The 24942-nt window shown below is 44.3% G+C and overlaps 2 protein-coding genes across 2 annotated transcripts in view; both read right to left on the bottom strand.

The window, feature by feature from the left end:
* Nucleotides 1-3498, bottom strand: part of pde8a (phosphodiesterase 8A) — a 109681-nt gene extending 106183 nt beyond the window's left edge. The window contains exon 1 of the mRNA XM_080214215.1: nucleotides 3022-3498. Coding sequence (XP_080070341.1) covers nucleotides 3022-3273 — 252 coding nt within the window. The 5' untranslated portion in view covers nucleotides 3274-3498. The remainder of the gene's footprint in view (nucleotides 1-3021) is intronic.
* Nucleotides 3499-11427: 7929 nt separating this feature from the next.
* Nucleotides 11428-24942, bottom strand: part of gatm (glycine amidinotransferase (L-arginine:glycine amidinotransferase)) — a 32502-nt gene continuing 18987 nt past the window's right edge. Inside the window, exons 3-9 of the mRNA XM_080214116.1 lie at nucleotides 23100-23295; nucleotides 19499-19689; nucleotides 16360-16497; nucleotides 15969-16133; nucleotides 14936-14999; nucleotides 14034-14150; nucleotides 11428-11976 (exon numbers count right to left, since the gene is read on the bottom strand). Coding sequence (XP_080070242.1) covers nucleotides 11864-11976; nucleotides 14034-14150; nucleotides 14936-14999; nucleotides 15969-16133; nucleotides 16360-16497; nucleotides 19499-19689; nucleotides 23100-23295 — 984 coding nt within the window. The 3' untranslated portion in view covers nucleotides 11428-11863. The remainder of the gene's footprint in view (nucleotides 11977-14033; nucleotides 14151-14935; nucleotides 15000-15968; nucleotides 16134-16359; nucleotides 16498-19498; nucleotides 19690-23099; nucleotides 23296-24942) is intronic.

Below are 24942 nucleotides of genomic sequence, written 5' to 3' on the forward strand. Positions count from 1 at the left end.
TCTGAGGTCACGTACCAACCAACTCAAGAACAGCTTCTTCCCTGCTGCCATCAGACTTTTGAATGGACCTACCTCATAAACTTGATCTTCCTCTCCACTCTAGCTACGACTAACAGTACATTCTGCACTCTCGTTTCCTTCTCTATGATTGGCATGCTTTGTCTGTAAATTGCACAAGAAACATTACTTCCCAATATACCCTAATATGTGACAATAATAAATCAAAGCACCCTTCACCATGAGTTCATTGCCAATGGAATACGACAGATCTCTAATGTTTGTGAAAGACATCATGGCACATCACATTTTAGAGTAGTTTCTTCAAATTCTCAGATTGAAACTGACATGTCACTGACCATAAAAGTTTATGCACCATTCCAAGTGTGGCGCTCTTCTAATACCCTCATACTAACCTCACTGCTAACTAAATTGTCATGAGGGAGATGAGAGAGAGAGAGAGAAGGACCCAGGTTCGTTGGCCATGCTAAGTTGACCCTAGTTTCAGGAGGATTAGCATAGTAAATTTGTGGAGTTATAGAGGCAGGGCTTGGGTGGGGTTATTGTCAGCGTAGGTTCGATATGCTGAATGGCCCCCTAGGCATTCTATTGTAGGTGTGGACTTACCAAAACCCTCTCCAATGGTAGCAAGACATTTTTTTCCTGGTACTCCAAATATCTTGCAATGAAGACCATCGTGCTAGTTGCATGTACCTGCCTGTGAACTTTGTGCTCCTTGTATGAGCACAACCAAATCCCTCTGAACATCTGGAAGTTTCACACTTCTCCTCTACTTCATTATGGTAAATGACAGCTTAATTCCAGTTTTACTGTTATTGTCAAAAAAATTATTGATCTATTTCAGTACAAAGTCATCAACTGGACATACTGTTTAGGTTACTCTACACTCAAATTAAATCTGTTATGCATTGGTATTTTACAAACATACACAAAAATACATAGGTGTTTGCACCCAGAAACATCCCATCCAGCCTGTTTCACAGAACCACTTTTCACAGATACAACCAGAAAGAATGCTTTCTGTGGTGTATCACAGCTTGGTATGGCTCCTGCTCTGCCCAAGACCACAAGAAATTACAAAAGGTCGTGAATGTAGCTCAATCCATCATGCAAGTAAACTTTCCATCCATCGACTCTACACTTCCTGCTGCCTCAACAAAGTAGCCAGTATAATTAAGGACCCCATGCATTTTCTCTTCCACATTCTTCCATTGGGAAATAGATACAAAAGTTTGAGTTCATACCAACTGACTCAAGAATAGCTTCTTCTCTGCTGCCATCAGACATCTGAATGGACTTACCTCACACTAAGTTGATCTTTCTCTACAGTCTAGCAATGACAGTAACACTACATTCTGCACTCCCTCCTTTCCTTCTCTATGAATGATATGCTTTGTCTGGTGCACATGAAACAATAATTTTTACTGTATACTAATACATGACAATAATAAATCAAATCGATCAACCGAATGGGAACTTTTCAGAAAAGGCCCTTGGTATCACGTCATGTTCCAATTCAAAGTGGTTATCAACAAAGAACAAGCAAAAACCAACAAGTCTAGGGATAAGATGCTGAAACAGATCAAATCTACAAGATGAATCTTAAAGCTACCATGACATTGTTCAAAGAGCAAGTTCATTACATCTCTTCACTAACATTGCTCCCCTAATCAAAACCACCTGAAAAACAATAAAACCTATAAAATCCATCACATTTGTCCCTTTTTAACTCTGAAGAGTTAGATGGACTCAAAATGTTAACAGTTTCTTTTTCGTCAACTGCTGAGATCTCCAAGCATTTCTATTTGTATTTCAAAAAAATCCCTATCTGTGTGTCTGTATATCATCACTGGCACTAACGTGACGATATTTGTCTAATAGTTAATACAGACAAAAGGTAAGTTGCTGTGTCAAAGGCTAATTTTGCAAAATGTAGAAGTCTGTCAAATCATTCTACAGCCCACTCTGTAGAGCTCAATAACGAAAATTAAACCTACTGCAATAAACACACATGGGTAAAAAAAACATCAGCGTGTCCGGGGGTGTGGGGGAAGAGAGAAGAAAGTTGGGGGGGGAGAGAACGACTGCAACCCAGGGGTGGGGGGACAGACGCCCCTCACTGGGTCCCAGGTGGAGGGGAGACAGACGCCCCTCGCTGGATCGGACGGACAGACAGATGACCGTCACGACACCCGGGGGAGGGGTGGGGATGGACAACCCTCGCTGCATCGGGGGGGGGGGGGGGGGGGGGGGGCGGCACACACGAAGGGACGACCCTCACTGCGTCCAGGTGTGTGGCTGGGGGGAGGGGGGGAAACGACCCTCACCGCGGCCCGGTGGGAGATGGACAGCCCTCATGGCGGCCCAGGGTGGGGGATGGACGGCCCTCACGGCGGCCCGGTGGGGTGGGGGACGGACATAAGAACATAAGAAATAGGAGCAGGAGTAGGCCATCTAGCCCTTCGAGCCTGCCCCGCCATTCAATGAGATCATGGCTGATCTGAAGTGGCTCAGTTCCACCGAGACGACCCTCAACGTGGCCCAGTGGGGCAAGGGGGGGGGGGATGGACGGCCGTCACTGCAGCCCCGGGGTGGGGGGACCCTCGCTGCGTCCCAGGGAATTTGAGGGGGGGGGGGGGGGGAGAGTGAGAATGACCCTCACTGCATCCTGGGGTTGGTGGGGTGAGACAGACAATCCTCACTGCGTCCCATAGGGTGGTAAGGGAAGACACGATCCTCACTGCATCCCAGGGGGTGGAAGGGATCGGGAATGACCCTCACTGCATCCCTGGAGATGGGGAGGGGGAAATGATCCTCACTGCAACAGCAGGGGCTGGGGGGGGGGGGAACGACAACCCTGAGTGCAACCCTGGGGGTGAGATGGGGAATGACCCTCATGCATCCCTGGGGGGTGGGAGAAAAACAACCCTCACTGCGTCTCAGGGGAGCTTCCAGTCAAAACCCCCTCCTCCCCATATTCCCCTCTCCCGCCGCTACTCTCACCTGGGCCCGGCTTCTACTCCGGCCCCGGGCCTGGCTCCGGCCCTCCTGCTGCCCGCTGTGTCCGGCCGCGGCCTCCCGGGTGGCCAGGGGCCGGCAGCCCGAGCTGGAGCGCTCTGTCCTGATGAAGAAGCCGGCCAGGGCGCCGCTGTGCTGGGAGGCCGCGGTGGTTTGATGCGGGGAGTTGGAGCCGTCCGAGTCCCGGCAGTACACCACCCCGCTCTGGGACACATGGATACTGGGGGCGCAGCCCATGGCGAGCGGCCGGCTCCAGCCTCCCGGCCCAGGCCCGGCTCCCGGGCGGCCGCTCACTGCTCGGCCCGGGGACAGGCGGCCATGGGCGGCCGGGGGGAGGCTGTCTCCATCCGGAGCCAGGCCCCGCCGCCGGGATCCGCTCTCAGTCTCCGCCGCTTTACCGACCTCCCGCTCGCGCTCCGCCGACACTGCCGCTCCCCGCGGGTGGGACAGCAGCTCTCACCCGGGTCCGCCTCACCCCTGACCTCCCCCACTGACGTCAATGCCAGCCGCTCGCTCATTGGCGGATGCTGGTGCCGGAGCCAAGGCGGGAAAGTAAAAACGGATCCGGTCAGTCTGACATTTAACCTCACACCAAATCCCCCGGGAGGTCAGTCTGACATTTAACCTCACACCAAATCCCCCGGGAGGTCAGTCTGACATTTAACCTCACATCAAATCCCCCGCGAGGTCAGTCTGACCTTTAACCTCACACTAAACTCCCCTGGGGGTCAGTCTGATCTTTAACCTCACACCAAAGTCCCCTGGGTGGGCTCAGTCTGACTTTTAACCTCACACCAAATGCCACTGGGGGTCAGACTGACTTTTAACCTCACACCAGCCTTCCCTGGAGGTCAGTCTGACCTTTGACCTCACACCAAACCCCACCCCCCCCCCCCCACTCAGGATCATTCTGAACTTTATCCTCGCCAATGCCACTGAGCTGAGTCTGAACTTTAACCTCACACTAAAACCCCATTGGGGGTCAGTCTGAACTTTAACATCACATCAAACCACCTTGGTGATCAGTCTGACCTTTAATCTCGCACCAAACTCCACTAGGGGTCAGTCTGAACTTTAACCTCACACCAAATCCCACTGGGGGTCAGTCTGACATTTAATCTCACAGCAACCCCACCTCTCCCCACCCCCCTCCCACCGATGGTCACTCTAACCTTTAGCCAAGGCCCCTCACAACAGAACAGTCAAGAAATGAAGGGCACCTAGAAGGCAGGCATCAGGGTGCATTGGAGCCAAAATTGGCCGAGAGGCAGGAAGCAGAGTGCTGGGTGCCGCGGGGCCAGGTGCCACAGGGCAAATGCTGCAGGGTCAGCAAGGTAAGGAATAGAGGGGAGTTGAGGAGAAACTTTTTCACCCAGAGGATGTGGGAGTCTGGAACTCACTACCTGGAAGGGCGGTTGAGTCAGAAATCGTCATAACATTTAAGAAGTATTTAGATATTCACTTGTGCTTCCATAACCTCCAGGGCTTTGGGCCAAGTGCTACAAAATTCAATTAGTGTAGTCAGATCTTTCTTGACTGGCTGGGTCATGATGGGCTGAATGGCCTCCTTTGGTGCTGTAAATGTCTCTGAATCTACAAATTTATTAATTCCTCCAGTTGCTGGTGGGATTTGAACCCATGTCCCCAGAGCATTAGCCTGGACCTCTGCATTATGAGTCCAGTGACACCACTACAACACCAATGCTTCCCCATCAGAATCATTTATTTCATCCTGTGTGAACAAATTTCTTTCCTCAATTTCTGATCATAATGAAATAATCAACAATTCAGAAAGATCTGTAACCTATCTCTGATTGTTCCACCGTCTCTGGTGCAGGGATCATTAATGGGCACATACTCTGAATTTGACATTGTCAAAATCATCTTCAGCAAGAAGCATCAAGCAGCAAGGGGGCCCTTCCTGGCCCCTTTTTGAGGTTCCCATCATTACTGATGACAACAGCCTTCAATCAATTCAATTCACTCCATATAATGTCAAGAAACAGCTAAGTTCAGCAAACACAGTAAAGGCTACAGGTCCTAATAGCCTAGAACTAGCTGTACCAGTGGCCAAATTGCTCCAGTACAACTACAACACTGACACCAACAGACAAAGTGGAAAATTGCCCCAAGTATATCATGTCCACACAAACAGTTGGTGGAATCTGCCCATTCCACCAACTTGTCTATATCCTTTTGAAGTTCTACACTCTCATACCAGCTCCCAGCTCTGCTGCTTCCTACCTCAGAGCAGGTGAAGGGATTGGCGGTGGAACCACCCCCATTCCAGGTGCCAAAGATTCCCAAAAAATTCAAAATACTCCCAACAGCAGACAGAACCAATCCCTGTCTAGAAACCCAATATCACTCCTTCCCAAATGCTATTAATTTTATCCCAAGAAACTGTTTCTAGAATCTTACCCACCACTGATGTTAAACTGACAGCTCTGTAACTACTGGGGCTGTAGTGGCAACCTTTTTTGAACGAGGGTGTCACATTAAACAACATTGAATCACAGAATTGTTATTGTTACATTAATCTGGGCTTTCCTCCCAGGGCCAATGTAGATTGTGTCAAAGGCAGAAGCAGAAATGCCACCTATCTGCCCATTCCACCAACTTGTCTATATCCTTTTGAAGTTCTACACTGTCCTCTCCACAATTTACAATATTTCCAAGTTTTGTATCATCTACAAACTTTGAAATTGTCCCCTGCACACCATGATCTAGATCATTAATACACATCAGGAAAAGCAAAGCTCCCAATACTAACTTCTGGGGAATACCAATACAATCCTTTCCCCAGCTTGAAAAACATCCATTGACCATTACTCTCTGCTTCCTATTATTCAGCCTATTTTGTATTCACATTGCTACAATGTGAGCTATAACTTTTCTCACAAGTCTGTTGTATGGCACTGTATTGAATAGCTTCTGAAAGTCCATGTACACCACATCAACAGCATTCCCCTCATCGATCCTTTCTGTTACCTCCTCCAGTACGTTAGATAAACACGATTTCCTCTTTAAAAATCCTTGCTGACTCTTCCTAATCAACTCATATGTTTTCCATGTGGCTATTAATTTTATCCCAAATAATTGTTTCTAGAATCTTATGCACCACTGATGTTAAACTGACTGCTTTGTAACTGCTGGGGCAATACTGATGTTTTTTGAACAGGGGTGTCACATTTGTAAATTTCCAGCCCTCTGGCACCTCTCCTGAGTCTAGGAAAGACTGGAAGATTACGGCCAGCATCCCGCAACCTCTATTCTCACTTGCTTCACTATCCTGCGATGCATCTCATCCAATCCTGGAACCTTCTTAACTTTCAATACCGACCGTCTATCCAACACTTCTTCCTTATCGAGTTTTAACCCTTATATGGACAGAGTTTCCTTGTCTGTCACCATGTCCTGAGTAGTATCTACCTGCTTGGTAAAGATGGATGCAAAGTATTCATTTAATATCTCAGCCATGCCCCCAGCCTCTGTGTAAATCCCCTTTTAGATTTTAATCAACACTACTCCTTTTACCCTTTACTGTTTCTTTGCTTTTAGAAGACTTTGGGATTCTCCTTTATGTTGGCTGTCCGCATTTTCTCACAATCTCCCTTCTCTAATGTGCTTCTTTCCCTCTTCTCTGAACATTTTATAATCCTCTTGGCTCTCAACTGTATTTTCTACAGTTAAGCACACTGTTTTTTTCTTTATCTTAACTTTTACCTCCTTTTACATCCAGGGAGCTCTGGATTTGTTTGCCCTGCATCTGAAAGGCACGCAGGTTAGGTGCATTGGCCATGTTAAATTCTCCCCCAGTGAACCCAAACAGGTGCCGGAGAGTGGCAACTAGGGGATGTTCACAGTAACTTCATTGCGGTATTAATGTAAGCCTATATGTGATACGAATAAATAAACTTTAAAACTTTAAACTTTACATTTCCCTTTTAAGGGAATATACTTTGGCTGTGTCCGGGCCATTTGTGTTTTGAAGTAACTCATTGTTCAGCAACAGTTTTTCCTGCTAATCTTTCATTCTAGTCTAATTGGCCCAGCTCCATCCTGGCCCGTTGAAGTTGGCTCTCCCCAGTTCATTATTTTTACTCTGGATTGCCTATTTTCCTTTTCAATCAGGATCCCAAACCATAAAATACAATAATCACTGTTTCTGAAATGTTCCCCCATTGATATTGGATCTGCTTGGCCAACCTCATTTCCAAGAGCCAGGTCCAGCAGTCATCTTTCACAGAATCCCGACAGAGCAGAAGGAGGCCATTCAGCCCATTGAGCCTGCACTGACAATAATCTCACCCAAATCCTATCCCCATAACCCCATGTAATTACCCTGTAAATCCTCTTGACACTAAGGGACAATTTAGCATGGTGAGACAATGGCCTAGTGGTATTATCACGAGACTATTAATCCTGAAACTCAGCTAATGTTCTGAGGACCTGGGTTCAAATCCCACCACAGCAGATGGTGAGATTTGAATTTAATAAAAAATACCTGGAATTAAGAATCTACTGATGACCGTGAAGGCATTGTCGAAAAAACCGATCTGGCTCACTAATGCCTTTTAGGGGAGGAAAATCTGCCATCTTTACCTGGTCTGGCCTACATATGCCTCTCAGAGCCACAGTTAATGTAGTTGACTCTCAAACTTGGCTTTGAAATGGCCAAGCGACACATTCAGCTCAAGGTTGACTTAGGGATGGGCACTAAATGCTGGCCTAGCCAGCGACACCCATGTGCCATGAATGAATTTTTTAAAAAATCCACCTAACCCACACATCTTTGGAGTGTGGGAGGAAACTGGAGCACCCTGGAGGAAACCCATGCAGACACGGGAAGAACGTGCAACTCCACACAGACAGTGACCTGAGGCTGGAATTGAACCTGGGTCCCTGGTACTGTGAGGTAGCAGTGCTAACCACTATGCCACTTGTAATTTTTCTGTCGATTTCTTCTTCTATATCTTCTCATTAATTACAGTCTACAGACTATACCAAGCATTGTAAAGGCACCCTTTTAGTTCCTTAGAACAAAGGAAAAAGAAAATTACAGTACAGAAACAGATCCTTCGGTCCTCTAAGCCTGCACCAACCATGCTGCCCGACTGAACTAAAACCCCTTACTCTTCCAGGGACCATATCCCTCTATTCTCATCCTATTCATGTATTTGTCAAAATGTCCCTTAAAAGTCACTATCGTACCTGCTTCCACTATCTCCCCTGGCAGCGAGTTTCAGGCACCCACCACCCTCTATGGTCCTCGTACATCTGAGCTTCAGCCAAATTGATTCTGTCCTACCCTTCCTTGAATGAGGTCTCTGTAATTGATACATCATTTTTCACATGGTAACCTGCAGACATATTTGATAATTTACCACATCAAAACCACCAGAGGTAAAATGCAGTAGAGCTTTTATTGAGAAAGAACAAATTAAAAATAAATTGCATGCTCATTCAACATATTGCAGCAAAATACAAGTAAACCATATTGCCATACTAAAACTTTACATTCATAAAAAATGCCAACACTTCATTACATTTGTCATTTATTCTATTTTTTTGGGAATAGTGTTTGTACTTTCTGAATTCTAATAGTCGCCTGGGTTAGTTGTCCTGCCCTTTACAGCGGGAAAACACTTAGTTCTCTGACACATGGGAAAAGGGTGGGAAATTGTGAATGTAGGATACTGCCCGATGGAAAATTAGTGGAAGTTCATAATCTGGGACTCCCCGCCCAGGGACGTGGTATGGTTGGTAATCTGGGGTCCTCCCCAGGGGCATGGTGTGGTTTACAATCTGGGGTTTCCCCTCAGGAGTGTGGTGTGGCTGATAATCTGGAGTTCCCCCCAAGGGTGTGGTGTGGTCGGTAATCTGGGGTTCCCCCCCCCCCGACCCCCCTGGGGCATGGTGAGGGCGGTAATCTGGAGTTTCCCCCTCCAGGGGCATGGTGAGGTTGGTAACCTGGGATTTACCTCCTGGGCGAATGTTGTCTCGGAAGCAGAGACAGAAATTCCCATTTCTCACAATGTCAGTTGTATGTTTAGGATTGCGCAGAAGAACTGGGCATCAATCCCTGAGACTGGCACCAAAGCAGCAAGAACTAAAGAACCAAAGAATGGAAAATCCCTCCAATGCGAAAAATGGGCTAGGGATTGGACCTGACCAAAGGTTGGGAGTGTACATTGGAAAACAAAAGGCAGAATCCTTCAGTATCAATGTCCATTCCTAATGCTGGGCTGTGTCTCAAAAACCCTGTCTATGGATTCTGCAGCTGTTGAGTCCGGAATCAGTTTATACAGTGACATTCCTGCACAGAGGAGTTTTAATTCCATAAATACTGTTCTTAGGAATTCTGAAGAGAAAGCTACTGCTCAACATTTCACTTCTCCAGTGTTTTAGGGTCAGGATAGTAACTAAACTCCAGGGTTAACCGAATCCATCGTTCAAACTAAACTTAGAAACACTTTAAGACTTAAAACAAATTAAATGGAGGCAAAAAAATCAGAGGCATTCCAGTCTTATAACCCCTGGCCAGCTTTTAAAAGAGCTTCACATTGAGGAATTCCACACATGACTGATCTTTATCTGTGGAATCACCAATCACTGAGATCTTCAGCCAAGTGAGGAGAGTCTTTGTGCAGCTCTGATTACACAGGGTAAGTAATCTGTCGTTGCAGAGAAATTACTGTCACTCAGGACTGGTGATGGGAAGCTTTGATTCCAGCACGAGGTAACACAGTGTGGGCACGTACAGACATTTCAGAGAATTTTGTGTTGTGCTGTACTGAGCCAAATCATTTGCCCTGATATAACTGCCAAATGATACCTGAGACATGATTTTTTTAAAAATGTGAGTAATGCACAATTGCCAATTCATACCTTAAATACAAACCTGGTCCTTCATAAAATTCATGTCCACTTAATAAAAAATATAAAATGTTCCAGTGAAGTGACTGGCCAAATTTCCAGTAATGAGAATGACAACAGTGAAGGTAAAGAGCTCTATCGCCTCACAATTACCCTGAAACAACTGATGACTTTTCTCAATAGAAACTGAAATGCCAGATTCATTAAAAAAGAAGGAAATGTTTGGAAGAAGGTAGCCAGAGGAGCTCTGTTGCAGTTCACAAGTAATTTCAACACATCTCCTGAAGGGGACAGTGATGATTAAAAAAGCTTTAAATAGAAGGGCACTTGCTCATAAAAACACCTACAGTTCATGCACACCTTTGACCAAAGTGAATCACCAAATTGTGTTTGTGTTCAGGTAGCGTCGAATTAACATTAAAAAATTAGGAACATGAAGAGGTCATTCAGCCCCTGTTCCACCATTCAATTAGATCAATTAATATCCTTGCCAAACAAAAATCTCTTAATTTCAGGTTTTGATATTTCCCATAGGCCTCAACAGCTTTTTTTGGGAGCAAGCATCCCAAATTTTCACTACCCACTGAAGTGATTAACTTTGGTCAGGAGAATGAGAGGCAATGTAACCAAAAGTGGTGAAGGAGCAGAGAGACCTGGGATGCAGGGACTGGGGAGGACAGTTTGTGCTCACAGCAACTCTGAAAGAAGCAAGGCAAGTTGAGAAAGCCATTATAGAAACACACAAGATCATTGACCAGAATACAAAAACCAGGAAGTTTTGCTTAAAGCTCTGTAAACACTGATTAGGATTCAACTGGAGGCTTTTGTTCAGTTCTGGGCACCACATCTTAGGAAAGATGTCAAGGCATGGGAGAGGATGCAGAGGAGGTTTACTGGAAGGGTTCAGGAATGGGGGATTTCAGTGAATGTGGAGAGACTGGAGAAGCTAGGATTGTTCTCCTTAAAGCAGAGAAGATTGAGAGAAGACTTACTAGAAGTGTTCAAAATCAAGAAAGGTTTTGATTGAGTAAATAAGGAGAACTTGTTTCTTTTGGCAGAAGAATTAGAAAGCAGAAGATACAGACTGAAGACAATTGGCAAAAGAACCAGGAGTGACATGGGAAATTTGCACAGTGAGTTGGAATATGGTGCATGCTGCCAGTGTGATGGAAGCAGATTCAGTAATAACCTTGAAAAGGGAAGTGCATCAATATTTGAAGGACAGAATTTTTGCAGGTTATGGGAAAAAAAGCAGGAGAATGGGATGAATAAGATAATTCAAAGAGTAGAGATGGGCACAAAGGGACCATGGCCTCCTATGCTGTAATGTGGAGCTGTCAGCGTTGGACTGGGGTGGACACAGTGAGAAGTCTCACAACACCAAGTTAAAGTCCAACAGGTTTATTTGGGAGCACAAGCTTTCAGAGTCTAGCTCCTTCACCTGAAGGAGTGAGAATCTGAACGCTCATGCTACCAAATAAACCTGTTGGACTTTAACCTGCTGTTGTAGATCTTACTGCCCTGTGCTGTATCAGAGATGTTTCCTGAAATTTCCCCCTGAATATACCAGCTCTAACTTTGAGGGTAATCCTCTGTTTAAGATTTCTCCACCAGAAAATATATTTTTTCTTAATCTACCTGAAGAAATCCTTCAATCTTCTCAAATATCTCAATTATGTGGATTACATGTGAACATTAGGAGGAGTGGGTCTGTGTTTTTAATTGGTGTTTTATCTCCTATGCTGATGTAAATACAAGCCTATCCTCATCCTTTTTATCCTGGGTACCCCCTCCAAGGTCTTGTCAAGGTGCAGTGTGTGAACTAAATGCAGAGTTGAACAGATCGTTATATAAAACTTCCCTCCCTTTGTATTCCAGCCTCATTGAGATAAAGGTCAATATTCCATTAACTTTTCTGAATTCTCAATGACCTGACTCCTTGCAATATTCAATCAAAATATGATTGCAGAGTGCCACGACGACGGATGTCACATGTCCAGCAATGAAAGCCCCCACCCAATGAATTCGCGTGACGGATGTTGACTTTAATTGTTGCAATTCCTAGAAAAGGAAAGAAATTCCAGTTAATGGTGGTCTCATCTCTTGATAATTCCAGTGTACTCCCTCCAATAGTGGCAATCAGTGGGGTGGGGAGGGGGCACAGCGCCAGAACAGATTAGTGAGGCCACGGATTGACTGAAACTCCCAACAGATGAGGCAAGAGGTCAAAAAAACTGCCTCGTGCTCAACAGTTATGCAATGAATGGGCAGGAAGTGGGGAGTTGCACATAAAATGTGTCAATGCTCCCAACAGGAGATATTGAGCCAAATCTACACAGGAAGAGCAGAGAGGGAAGTATTCAACAGGCATATTGATGAAACTTTACCCAAATGTTCCTATAGAAACCTACACCTATTGTATATAAACCCATCACATTACCAGCTCTCCAGCGCAAACTCAAAACACTAACACTGTTCCTCTTTCCACTGTTGCTGTCAGACCTGCTGAGCTTTTCCAGCATTTTCTGTTTTAATGACATCGCTGAAGCTGTCGGGTTATCTTAGACCTGAAAATGTTCACATCGCCAATCACATGAGGGCTCACTCTATCTGGTAACATTTGCCGCAATCCCTTCAATATGATACTGATGACCTTTACATTCAGCACTTGCCGGATTATAATTTAACTGAGTGACTCCATGAGGGATTTGAGGTTGTTTTCGTTAGAAAGAAGGCGGCTAAGAGGGGACCTTATTGAAACATATAAGATGATTAGAGGTTTAGATAGGGTGGACAGTGATAGCCTTTTTCCTCGGATGGAGAAAGCTAGCACGAGGGGGCATGGCTTTAAATTAAGGGGTGGTAGTTATAGGACGGATGTCAGGGGTAGGTTCTTTACCCAGAGGGTGGTGAGGGATTGGAATGCCCTGCCTGCTGCAGTTGTAAATGCGCCTAGTTTAGGGGCGTTTAAGAGATCCGTGGATAGGTTTATGAATGGAAAGGGTTTGGTTTAGGTTAGAGGGTCATTGCTTTTTAACTGGTCGGCGCAACGTCGTGGGCCGAAGGGCCTGTTCTATGTTCTATGTTCTATGATCATTAATCCATTTGAAAAGTGGACCTTGTCAACAATCTGAGTAATGCTCTTGTGGAACAGATATTAAGGAAAATTTAAGAAATAGTAACAGCTTATTTACTGACCCTATTGTCTGCATTAATGTCTGAACAAACTCATGGAAAAGTGAGGTTATGGTTTTCACAGAATAATTGACAGAACTGTGGAAAAACTTGTAAAAGTCTTGGACTGTTATCTTTTTAAACATCCATTCACAGGATATGAGCACCACAGGCTGGGCCAGCACTTATTGCCAATCCATAACTGCCCCAGAGGTGGTGAGTCAGCTCCATGAACATAGCTGAGTGTCTTGTTCAGCTATGTCAGAGGGCAGTAAAGAGTCAACCATATTGCTGTGGTCGCTGGGACTCCCTCCCTAACAGCAACGTGGGTGTACCTACACCACAGGGACTGCAGTGATGTAAGAAGGCAGCTCACCACCTCCTTCTCAATTGCAATTAGGGATGGGCAATAAATGCTGGCCCAGTCAACGACACCTACATCCCATAAATTAATTTTTTTAAAAAGCAGCATTTTGTGTTCTCCCTCTCTCAGTTGGCTGCCTGTGACCATTCACGTTTGCATGTCCTTTCTTAATATTTAACAAGAAGTAAGGCATTGTTTGGAGGTTGAACTGTTCAAGCTGATGGGCACAGCTGAGGAGTAGAAAGGTTGGACAGTTTGTGTTATGAGTGCACGTGAATGGAAACGGATGGATAATAAGGAGTGAGCTGTAGGTTGTAATTACACTGAGTAATGTAGGAGCAGCACACTCACCATAACTCCCCCATCCACAACTGTGTGACAGGTCATGGAGCATGGGTCTCCATAACCACACGAGCGAATGGAGACATTTAATGAATCAACTGTTCAAAAATAACAAGTAGCTGGCACTCGCAGTAGGAGGTTTAATATTCCGAATACTGAACCCAGTACAGAAAGTCCCCAATCAACATGTCTGTAAGCGGGAGTGCTGTGTGTTATGTAATTGCGAATGATGAGTTACCCAGTTTCTCGAACATCTTTTGAATTGTAGTCTCGTTACTCTCAACCATTACTCTCTTCTCATCCAACATCAGAACATTCATGGATAACCATTTTGATGACATCCACAGAGGATGATCTGCAGGGACACATGAAAGAGAGCATTATCTCAATCCCTTCATATCATGTTACACTCCAGTCTGCTGTCTGGCCCAACGTTATCTAACAGATTGATCAGCGAGAAATTTGTCACTTTCTTTTACAAATGGGAATAAGTTCCCTGTATTTTATCCCATTTTTAATTGTCTGATACCAATTTTTGTGACAGCCTCCCAGGCGCACCCCCCACCACAGCTCCCACCTGCATTGAATTTCTACAATCCAAGCTCAGATTTGTGAAAGTTTTCCCAATCAATTTGTTGAATCAAATCTCAGCTCAAACACGTTTGTGTAGTCACAAACAAAATCATTCAAAAAAAAAACCAGCAGAACTACCAACTTCACCAGAATATGGGAGTACGTGACATTTTCCTTTAAAATTAACTGCATAGATAGAAGATTTGGGACAACAGATCAGCGCCCATTTCAAAAATTAAATCACGTCTGCTGAGTGGGGAAATAAAGGAATTCAGTTTGCCTCTCTCCCCCTGACCAGAACACCATACAGAATCATTCATTAGTTTCATTGGTGTATAGTAGTCAGCTTCTATAATTAATATTTAAAAGACTCCAGAGCCACAGCAATGTGGTTGAGTCTTAACTGCTCTATGAAGTCACTTGATTCAAAGGCAGTTAGGGATGGGCAACAATGCTGGCCTTGCCCAAAGACACCCACATCCCAAACACAAATAAAGAAAATAATTTTGTGACAGTAATTATTTTAGTAAATGTTGTAGTTTTTTATCCCCAGAATGATGTATTTACCATCAGGTATCAGAGGAGTCGGGGGTGTGACAATTGTCCATCCAGCCTTCTTGAAAACATCAATCTGAGGGTTAAAGATCAACAGGTCAGGCAGCGAATAGCAACTTTCATCTTTCCCAGTCTGAGCAAGATGTAGGCACAACTCCTGAGAATGAATTCACTTTTGACAGATACAAACTCCTTCTACACATCACCCATAGGATCCCAATCCAAACACAAATAGGAGAGACCAGGAATTGTCTGATGTTTTTCACATCGTAATCCACAATGACAACAGTCTATTCCTGTTTTGAAAGGTATTCTCTCTTGTTGACCTCCCAGCAACTCCTGAGTAAAATCTCCAGCCTTTAGGTATTGCCAAGGTAACCCTTGTCCGGGAGAGGTGGGCCATGTCCTCTCGTGAACAAATCTGCAGGGATTCGGGAATTCTCTCCAGTGTTACAGTGACAAAACAGACATGAGTGGTGGCATGGTGGCACAGTGGTTAGCACTGCTGCCTCAGAGAGCCAGGGACCCGGGTTCAATTCCAGCGTTGGGTCACTGTCTGTGTGGAGTTTGCACATTCTCCCATGTCTGTGGGTTTCCTCCGGGTGCTTCAGTTTCTTCCAACAGTCCAAAATGTGCAGGTTAGGTTAATTGGGCATGCTGAATTCTCCCTTATTGTCAGAGAGATTGGTACGGTAAATATGTGGGGTTATGGGGATAGAGCCTGGGTGGGCTAGTTGTCAGTGCAGGTTCAATGGGCCGAATGGCTTCCTTCTGCTCTGTAGGGATTCTACAATCCTAATATTTCACTCTGAGTATTACTTGATTAATTATGAATGTGAACAAGTTATTGACTCCACTCTGTTCAGCAGGGTCAATATCAGACAGAAGAGAGGACCCCGCGGTTCCCAGCTGCAGCTATCAGACCCTAAGTTATAGTGAAATGCATTTGTCTGCTAAAGGGTAATGTGAATATAACACAAACATTTATCTGTTCCAAAATCCTTTAGCAGACATCAGACAGTCTGGTGTTTCTCAATAATCTTACTTGATGACAGGGGCGGTCTGGATTCGATAATACCAAACCAGGTCCAATGATGTTGAAGGTTGCATCGATATGCATGGGGTTTGGATCCTTGAAAGAAATTGTGTGAACTCTGTAAGTTGGTGAAAGGTGTCTGCGCATCCACTCAATCCCCAGATAGTTAGTCACCTGGAGAATAAAACAAACCCACTATTCACATTGGACCTCTACCTGTTGGACTTGTTAATATCTCATATGGTGCATAAACAAAGCAATGCACAGATTCTGGGCACAGTCCAGCTTCAATGGAAATAATTAATCGGAAAATATGAATTTGCACTAGGGCAATAGATGTAAGCTGAGTTTGATCAGGGGACAGTGGGATGTGAAGGACTAAGTGAAGTAAAGTGCCCACCTGGCTCCTTTGTACAAAGATATCTCTCCCAGCTCTCATGAAGTCAGCAGCATCAAAGCAAGGTTCAAATTCAGTGGTTACAAATTTCCCCTGGCTGGCGAGTTTGTGTCTGTCCTCCACTGAAAGAATGGGATAATCCTGTAGTGGCAACAGAGACCAGAACGTAATCAAATCAACTTACACAACAAATCGTAGAATCATACAACGGGATGAAGACCCTCCAGCCCATTCTGTCTCTGCTGCCCCACTAAGGGAACAATTCACTTCCCAACTTCTCCCCAGAATCCTGCACATTCTTCCTGTTCAGATAAATTCCTTTGCAATGCTTCAACTGCAATCTTGGACGTGCATTCCGGGCCTGAATCACTTGCTGTGTGAGAAAGATTTTCCCCATGTTGCCATTAATTCTTTTGCCAATTACCCTAAACCCTGTCCTCTGGTCCTAAATGTTTCTATCATTGGGAATAATTTCTCCTCAGCTGCTCTGTCCAATTCCCTCATGATTTTGAAGATCTCGGTCAAATCTTCTCTCCACCTTCTCTTCTCCAAGAGTAACAGTCCCTATTTCTGCAATCTATCCACGTAATCCCTGGATCCATTCTCACGAATCTTTTCTGAACTCTTTCCAGTGCCTTCACATCCTTCCTAAAGTTCAGCACCCAGAACTCAACACAAAATTACAGCCAAGGGCAAACCAGTGTTTTTACATGAGTTGAACGTAGCTTCCTTGCTCTTGTACTCTATGCCCCTACTAATGAAGCCCAGGATACTATATACTTTGTTGATCACTCTCTGTAGTTGTGAGTCTCCATCAATGATTTACACAGATCCTTCTGCTCCTGCATCCCCTTTCGAATTATATTTTATATCGACCATGTATTTCCTGCCAAAACGAATCACTTCCCACTTTTCTGCATTAAATTTCATCTTCTGCTTGTCCGCCCATTTTACCAGCCTATGTCTTTAGGAAGTACATTGTCGTCCTCACAGTTCACAATGCTTCCAAGTTTTGTACCATCTGCAGATTTTGAAATTGCTCCCTGTGCACCAAGGTGTAAGTCATTAATATATATCAGGAAAAGCAAGGGTTCCAATCCTGACCCTTTGTAAACTCCACTACTAACCTTCCTCCAGTCTGAAAAACATCCGTGAACCATTACTGCTGTCACTCAGCCAGTTCTGTATCCATGTTGTTACTGTCCCTTTTATTCCATGAACTATAGGTCTGCTCACAGGCCTCTCATTGGGCAATTTATCAGAAATCTCCCAGAAGTCCATGCACACGACAACAATGGCATTTTGTTACCTCATGAAAAACTCCAGCAAGTTCGTCAAACTTCATTTCTCTTAAGAAATCTGAGCTGGTTTTCTTTAATTAACCCACATGTGACTATTCATTTTGTCCCAAATTATCATTTCTGGGAGTTTCCCTGGCCTGTAGTTGTTGGGTTTATCTGTATACCCTTTTTTAACAAAAGTTTAACATTTGCAATTCCCAGTCCTCTGGCATCACTTCAAGTCTAGGAGTATCCTTGAATCCAACTCATCCAATCCCTGTGCCTTATCAACTTGAAACACAGATAGTCCATCAAATACCAACTCATCAATCTTAAACCCTTCTAGTGTCTGAATGATCTCCTCTTTCACCATAGCCTGGGGAGCATCTTCTTCCTTGGTGAAGTATTCATTTATTACCTAAGCCATACTCCCTGCCTGCTTGTTAGGAGCAGGAGTAGGCCATTTGGCCACCCCCCCCCCCCCCAACAACTCCACACCTCACCCTCCCCACCCCCCCCATAACATTTGACTCCCATGTTAGGCAAGAATCTATTGCCCCAATTCCTCCTTTTACCATAGATGTGCTTATAGAAGATTCCTTTTTCTGTTTGTTGCCAGTCTCTTTTCATTCTCTCAAAGAAGTGTCAGCATTAGGATCAGGAGTTAGCAAGGTCAGCCCTTTCAGCCTGCTCCGCCAATCAATCAGATCATGACTAATCTCTCCCTGGTCTCAAATCCACCTCCCCGCTGTTCCCTGTATCCCTCTTTCCCTTTCTTTATTAGAAATATGTCCATCACCCTCTTAAAACCATTCGCCGATTCAGACTCCACCGTGCTATGGGGCAGTGAGTTCCACCAATTCACCACCCTCTGCGGGAAGTAGTGCCTCCTCATCTCAGTTTTAAATTCACCGCTTCTCAGCCTCTACCTAGGACCTCTTGTTCTAGATTGCCCCATAAAGGGAAACATTTGGTTGATATTTACTTCATTAATTCCTTTTAAAATTTTATATACCTCGATCACGTCCCCTCTTATCCTTCTAAACTCCTTCTAAAATATAAAATCAAACTGTTTAATCTGTCCTCACATGTCAACCCATTCACCCCCAGAATCAATCTGGTGAACCTCTTGTCTTGTTTCTCATATTTGCTTTCTCACTTCTCCCGTGAACCTGCACAGTCTGGACTCGGACCACCTGAAGGTCACTCAGTATTGACTGTACCACTCTGCTGAACCCTTCACAGAATCGTTATGGGGCAGAAGGAGGGCATTTGGCCCATCATGTTTGCACTGACTCTCCAAAGAGCATCATGACTTAGTGCCATTCTCCTGCTTTTTCCCCATATTCTGTATATTGTTTCTATTCAAATAATCATCTAACGTCCTCCTGAATGCATCAGTTGAACCTGCCTCCACCACACCCGCAAGCAGTGCATTCCTGACCTGAACCACTCGCTGGGTGAAAAAGCTTTTCTTCATATCATATTTGCTTCTTTTGCAGATCACTTTAAATCTGTGCCCCCTCGGTCTTGATCCTTTTATGAGGGGGAACAGTTTTTTCCTCTCTACTCTGTCCAACTCCTTCATGATTTTGAACGTCTCTATCAAATCTCCTGTTAGCCTCCCATCTCCAAGGAGAACAGTCTCAACCTCTCCAATGTATCCTCATAACTGAAGTTTCTCATCCCTGAAACCATTCTTGTAAACCTCTTCTGCCCGCTCTCCAATGCGTTCACATCCTTTCTCGTGAGGCACCCGCAACTGCACACAACGTTCCAGCTGAGGTCTAACTAGTATCCAACTCTGAGAAACAGTTTAATGATGAGAGGAACTTACACCATCCAGGTGAGTTGATCCTTACCATGTCATAGAGTTTGTCAGACATTTGCGGTTTAGGAGCTGTCGTCCATTTTGCTCCCCGCAGAAAATAACCCTTGATGAGTGGCCGATACGCTCTGTATTCAAAAAAGCGAGCGCGCCACGCCATTGGTGCTTCAATGATCTCATTGCCAACCACCAGCAGTATATCTCTCGGCATGGCAGCGTACATTCCTGAGGAGAGCAGCTTACTATCAGTACAACATCAAGTCATTCATTCTCTCAGCTAATATTCAACTTAACAGCACCTGCTTCAGAAAATATAACAAAGACAAGGTCAAGTCATTTGTGCCTATCAATTTTTAAGAAGTTCTTTTATGGGATGTGGGTATTCCTGGTTAGATCAGCATTTATTACCCATCCCTAAGTGCCCTTGAGAAGGTGATGGTGAGCTGCCGTCTTAAACCGCTGCAGTCCCTGAAAAGTAGGTATAGTGCTATTAGGGAGGGAGTTCCAGGATTTTGATCTGGTGACAGTGAAGGAACAGTAATATATTTCTAAGTCAGGGTGGTGATTGACTTGGGGGAAAACTTTAGTGTGGTGGAGTTCCCAGGTACCTGCTGTTCTTGTCCTTCTAAAGGTAGAAATTGCAGGTTTGGAAGGTGCTGCCTAAGCACCTTGATGAGATGCTGAAGTGTGTTCTGTCGATGGTACAAAAACAGAAAATGCTGGAAAAACATAGTAGGTCTGCCAGCATCTGTGGAGACAAAGGAGCAAATGTTTCAAGTCTGGAAGACCCTTCATCAGTGCTTGGTCCATCCCCACTTCTGACCTTATGATGGAGGGAAAGTCATTGATGAAGCTGAAGATGGTTGGGCAAAGGATGTCAAGTTCCCACCATTCCCCTCCCCAGGATCAACTCCCATTCTGACACTAGGATTAAGGTCCATTGTGTATGCTCCTTTGAGATCTCTGTGAATGAACCCAATATTGTTTCACTTGCTGAGGAACGCAGACCAGAAATATCCCCAGTGTTATCCACAGCCTATCCAGACTCAGCAACAAAAAAAATCCTAATGCAACGCTGATCTTTATCTCAAGGTGATGAAGACACCTCGATTCAAGAAAGGAAGGAGACACAGAGCAGGAAACTATAAGCCAATTAAAATTTGTTGTAGGGAAATTGCTGGAAAATATTCTTAAGGAGCTTATAGCAGGGCACTTAGAAAATCTCAATGCAATCAGGTGGAGTCAAGATGGTTTTGTGAAAGGGAAATAGAGGTTCGGTACAAGGAAACAGAGAGTAGGCAAAAATAGGTGATTTTTGGGTCAGCAAGATGTCACAAATGGAGTGCCACAGGGATCATTGCTGGGGCCTCAACGACTTATAGTTTATATCAGTGGCTTGGATGAAGGAACCAAATGTATGGTCGCTAAATTTGCTGATGATACAAAGATTGTGAAGTGGACGTAAAGAGGCTATAAATGGATATAGGCAGGTTAAGTGAGTAGGTAAATGTGGCGGATGGAGTGAATCAAAAGTTTGTTCACTTTGACAGTAAGAACAAAAAGCAGCAAATTATTTAAACGGAGAGAGATTGTAGAACTCAGTGATACAGAGGGATCTGGGCATCCTGGTAAACGAATTAGGAAAGGTTAGTGTGCAGGTACAGCAAGTGATTAGGAAGGTAAATGGAATATTGGTGTTTATTGCAGAGGAAATGGAATATAAAAGTCAGGATATTTTGCTAAAGTTGTACAGGGTATTGATGAGACCACATCTGGAGTACTGTGTACAATAAAAACAGAAAATGCTGGATAAACTCAGCAGATCTGGCAGCATCTATGGAGAAAAACAGAGTTAAGCTTTCTTATCTATCTGATCCTTAACTCTCTTTGTCTGTCTCTAGACGAATAGATAAATCATCCATCTGCAGCTTTAAGCCACCTCAACGCTGACAGCAGCAAGACCTCCAAGCGAGAGCAGGAAGACCTCCAAGTGAGGCGGAGAGACTGGATTCAGTCTGAATCCAGCAAAGTCACCAAACTGCAAATTCGTTTGAACTTTAAGAATTCTAATTTGGCCAACCTGTCCTGTGGGCTGTTTGTATTTTACATCAATTGGTTTAAGTACTATGAAGTTAACCTCTTTCTTTGCTAAACTCAAGGAAACCTATCCAGTTGGTTCTTTTATGGTCGCAGGACATAAATAGTTAAAAACTCCCTGAATTGGTAAATACATCCTTCATAAACAGTAAAGACCCCTTGTGGTGAAATGAGGAGAGGACAAAGAGAACATTCGACCCCTCCTCATCTGGCCATAACAGAATAGCCCAGCCTCATCCACTCTCTGTGGAAGAGAATTCCAAAAACTAACAAAGCAAGAAATTCCTCCTCATCTCGGTCTTAATTATGAAACACTTTACTTTTAAACCATGCCAAAGTTCTAGATTCCCTCACAAGAAAAGACATGAGGCTTAGGGTTGGGGAAAACATTAGGAGAAGGGCTCAGGAGAGAAATCATGAGCCCTGGTTCTTCTCCTGTTTATGGGATCCTCATTACACACTCCCTCCCCCAACCTTTAATCATGCAGATTCTTTTTAATGATCTTCAATTCATGTCTGGCTTCTTAACGTGAAGCTGATGTAGCTAAAATCAATGCTCTAACTGGATGGTGGAATAGGTTGGAGGGACCGAATGGCCTCTTCCTTTTCCTGACCAATGTTGTATCTCTAATCTCTCATTAGCATCTTCAAACATGTCACACCTAAAATTTAACTCAATGAATTTGGTCATCTTAAATGATAAAAGGACAAACACCACCCATCTGGGCTAGTGGAGGATGTCCGCCAGGTTCCTCAGCACTCTGCAGGGACATCAGGTTAAGAACATAAGAAATAGGAGCAGGAGTAGGCCATCTAGCCCTTCGAGCCTGCCCCACCATTCAATAAGATCACGGCTGATCTGAAGTGGCTCAGTTCCACTTTCCCGCCTTCTCCCCATAACCTTTAATCCCCTTGCCTATCAAAAACCTATCTACCCGTGTCTTAAATATATTTAGCGAGGCAGCCTCCACCACTTCAACGGGCAGAGAATTCCAGAGATTCACCACCCTTTGAGTGAAGAAGTTCCTCCTCAACTCCGTTCTAAACTGCCCCCACCTTATCTTGAGGCTGTCCTTTCTGAGTGGGAAGAGCCTCTCCACCTCTATCCTATCCATCCCATTCATCATCTTGTACGTCTCAATGAGATCTCCCCTCATCCTTCTAAACTCTAACGAGTACAAGCCTAGTTTATTCAGTCTCTCCTCATAGCTCAACCCCCTCAACTCCGATATCAGCCTAGTGAACCTAAGGTTAGGACAGGGTCAACTCCTGAACTTCCATCTCTTGGTCAGAGGGGCTCATTAATAAACAGTGGGAACGGGGTTGCTTCTGTATCAGAGAAAGAGGCCATGCCTTCAGGAACGGAGATGTTAAGAAAGGTTAAGGGCCATCTGTGGCCTTTACCCAGAGACACATGATCTGAATAAAACAGAAAATGCATTGTCTGATCTAGTCAGACCTCAGCCCATATTCACCAAATATACCTTTCATCACTCTTATTACTAAAGAACAACATTGCAAGGAAAATCTTTCCTTACCTGTCGATTCAAAGTCTGGGGTTTTATAACATTCAGCCCAGTCTATGAGCTCTGGGTGTCTGACAATGACTCCCTCCCCACGGAGAACATTACACATCTCATCTATTTCTGCAACAGCTTTCTTCACATGTTCCTTAGGAAATCTCTGGCCTCCATATTGCTGGTAAAATGGCCAATGCTTCTCATAGGTGTTGGCCTGAAAAAGAAACAGATGAGAGCATTCTCCCCCAGACGTGAACAAAGTGAATTAAAACATGGTGTTTTCATTTAAAGATCAGTCCAAATCATTCGATACGTTTGCTCCAGGCCAGAGCTGTGGCTTTGAATCTCAGCAGCATTCTCCAGGCACTCCATTCTTTGAAAAGTCTTCCCTCAGCTAAGGTGTTAAATCAAATTGCGAGTCATCACCCCCATGGATGATAACCATTATGCCAGAACCAGGAATCGAGAGATTAACCTCACTACCTTTAAACAATCACCTACATCGCAACAATCACGAAATTGTGTGAACCACTCAGATCTTGCAAATAATCAGAAGAGAAAGAATTTGTATTTTGTGTGTTTGATGTACTCCATGTGGCTTTTAGCAAGGTTTTTGACAAGGTTCCACACGATAGACTGGTCAGCAAAGTGAAGTTTCAGGGGATCTAAGGGAAAATGACACGTTTGATCCAAAATGGGTCCCATGGGAGGAAGTAAAGGGTTAACAGTTGGTGGGTGTTTTGTGGCTGGAAGGTTATTTCCAGTGGGGTTTTACAGGGCTCAATGCTGGGTTCCCTACTGTTGATGAGATATATCAATGACTTAGATTTGAAGTAGGGGGTGTGATTAGAAATTTTGTGGATGTTACAAAAATTGTGTGATCCAGCAGAAGGCAGCAGAGTAGTGAAGCTGATTGGTTGTTGTCGTAAAAATTTGCCTCTTTGGTGTGATTTGGACAGGGTGTGTGTGGGTATCTGCATGGCAGATACAGTATAATGTGGATAAATCTGAGGTTATCCACTTTGGTGGCAAGATCATTACTTGAATGGATGTAATTTGAGTGAGATGGATACTCAACGAGACCCTGATGTCCTCATGCATCAGCCACTGACAGTAAGCACGCAGGGACAGCAGGCAATAAAGGCGGCAAATGATATGTTGGCCATCATAGCAAGAGGATTTCAGTATAGAGATAGGAATGTTTTGCTGCAATTATATAATGTGTTGGTGAGACCATACCTGGAGTATTGTGTGCAGTTTTGGTGTTTTTATCTGAGGAATAATGCTCTTGCTATAGAGGGAATACAGCAAATGTTTACCAGGCTGATTCCAGGTCTGTCATATGAGAAGAGACTAAGTTGGTTAGAATTGTATTCACTGGAGTGAGAGGGGATCTCATAGAAACTTATAGAATTCTAACAGGGTTAGACAGGATGAGTTCAAAAACAATGTTCCCAATGGTGGGGGAATCCAGAATCAAAGGTCATAGTTTGAGGATCAGGGGTAAACCTTTTAGAACTGAGGTTAGGAGAGATTTCTTCACCCAGAGAGTGGTGAATGTGTGGAATTCACTCCCACAGAAAGTAGTCGAGGCCAAAATGCTGTGTGATTTCAAGAAGAAATTCACAGAGAGTGGGGATAAAGGGGTCTTTCTCAGGATGACAGCTGGTGACTAGTGGTGTGCCTCAAAGGTCAGTGCTGGGATCGCAACTTTTCACAATACACATTAATGATTTGGAAGAAGGAACTCAAGGCACTGTTGCTAAGTTTACAGATGATACAAAGATGTGTAGAGGGACAGGTAGTATTGAGGAAGCAGCAGGGCTGCAGAAGGACTTGGACAGTGTAGGAGAGTGGGCAA

The sequence above is a fragment of the Carcharhinus amblyrhynchos genome, chromosome 28, assembly GCF_965287045.1.
Source record: "Carcharhinus amblyrhynchos chromosome 28, sCarAmb.v2.hapA, whole genome shotgun sequence".
Taxonomy (NCBI): Eukaryota; Metazoa; Chordata; class Chondrichthyes; order Carcharhiniformes; family Carcharhinidae; genus Carcharhinus; species Carcharhinus amblyrhynchos.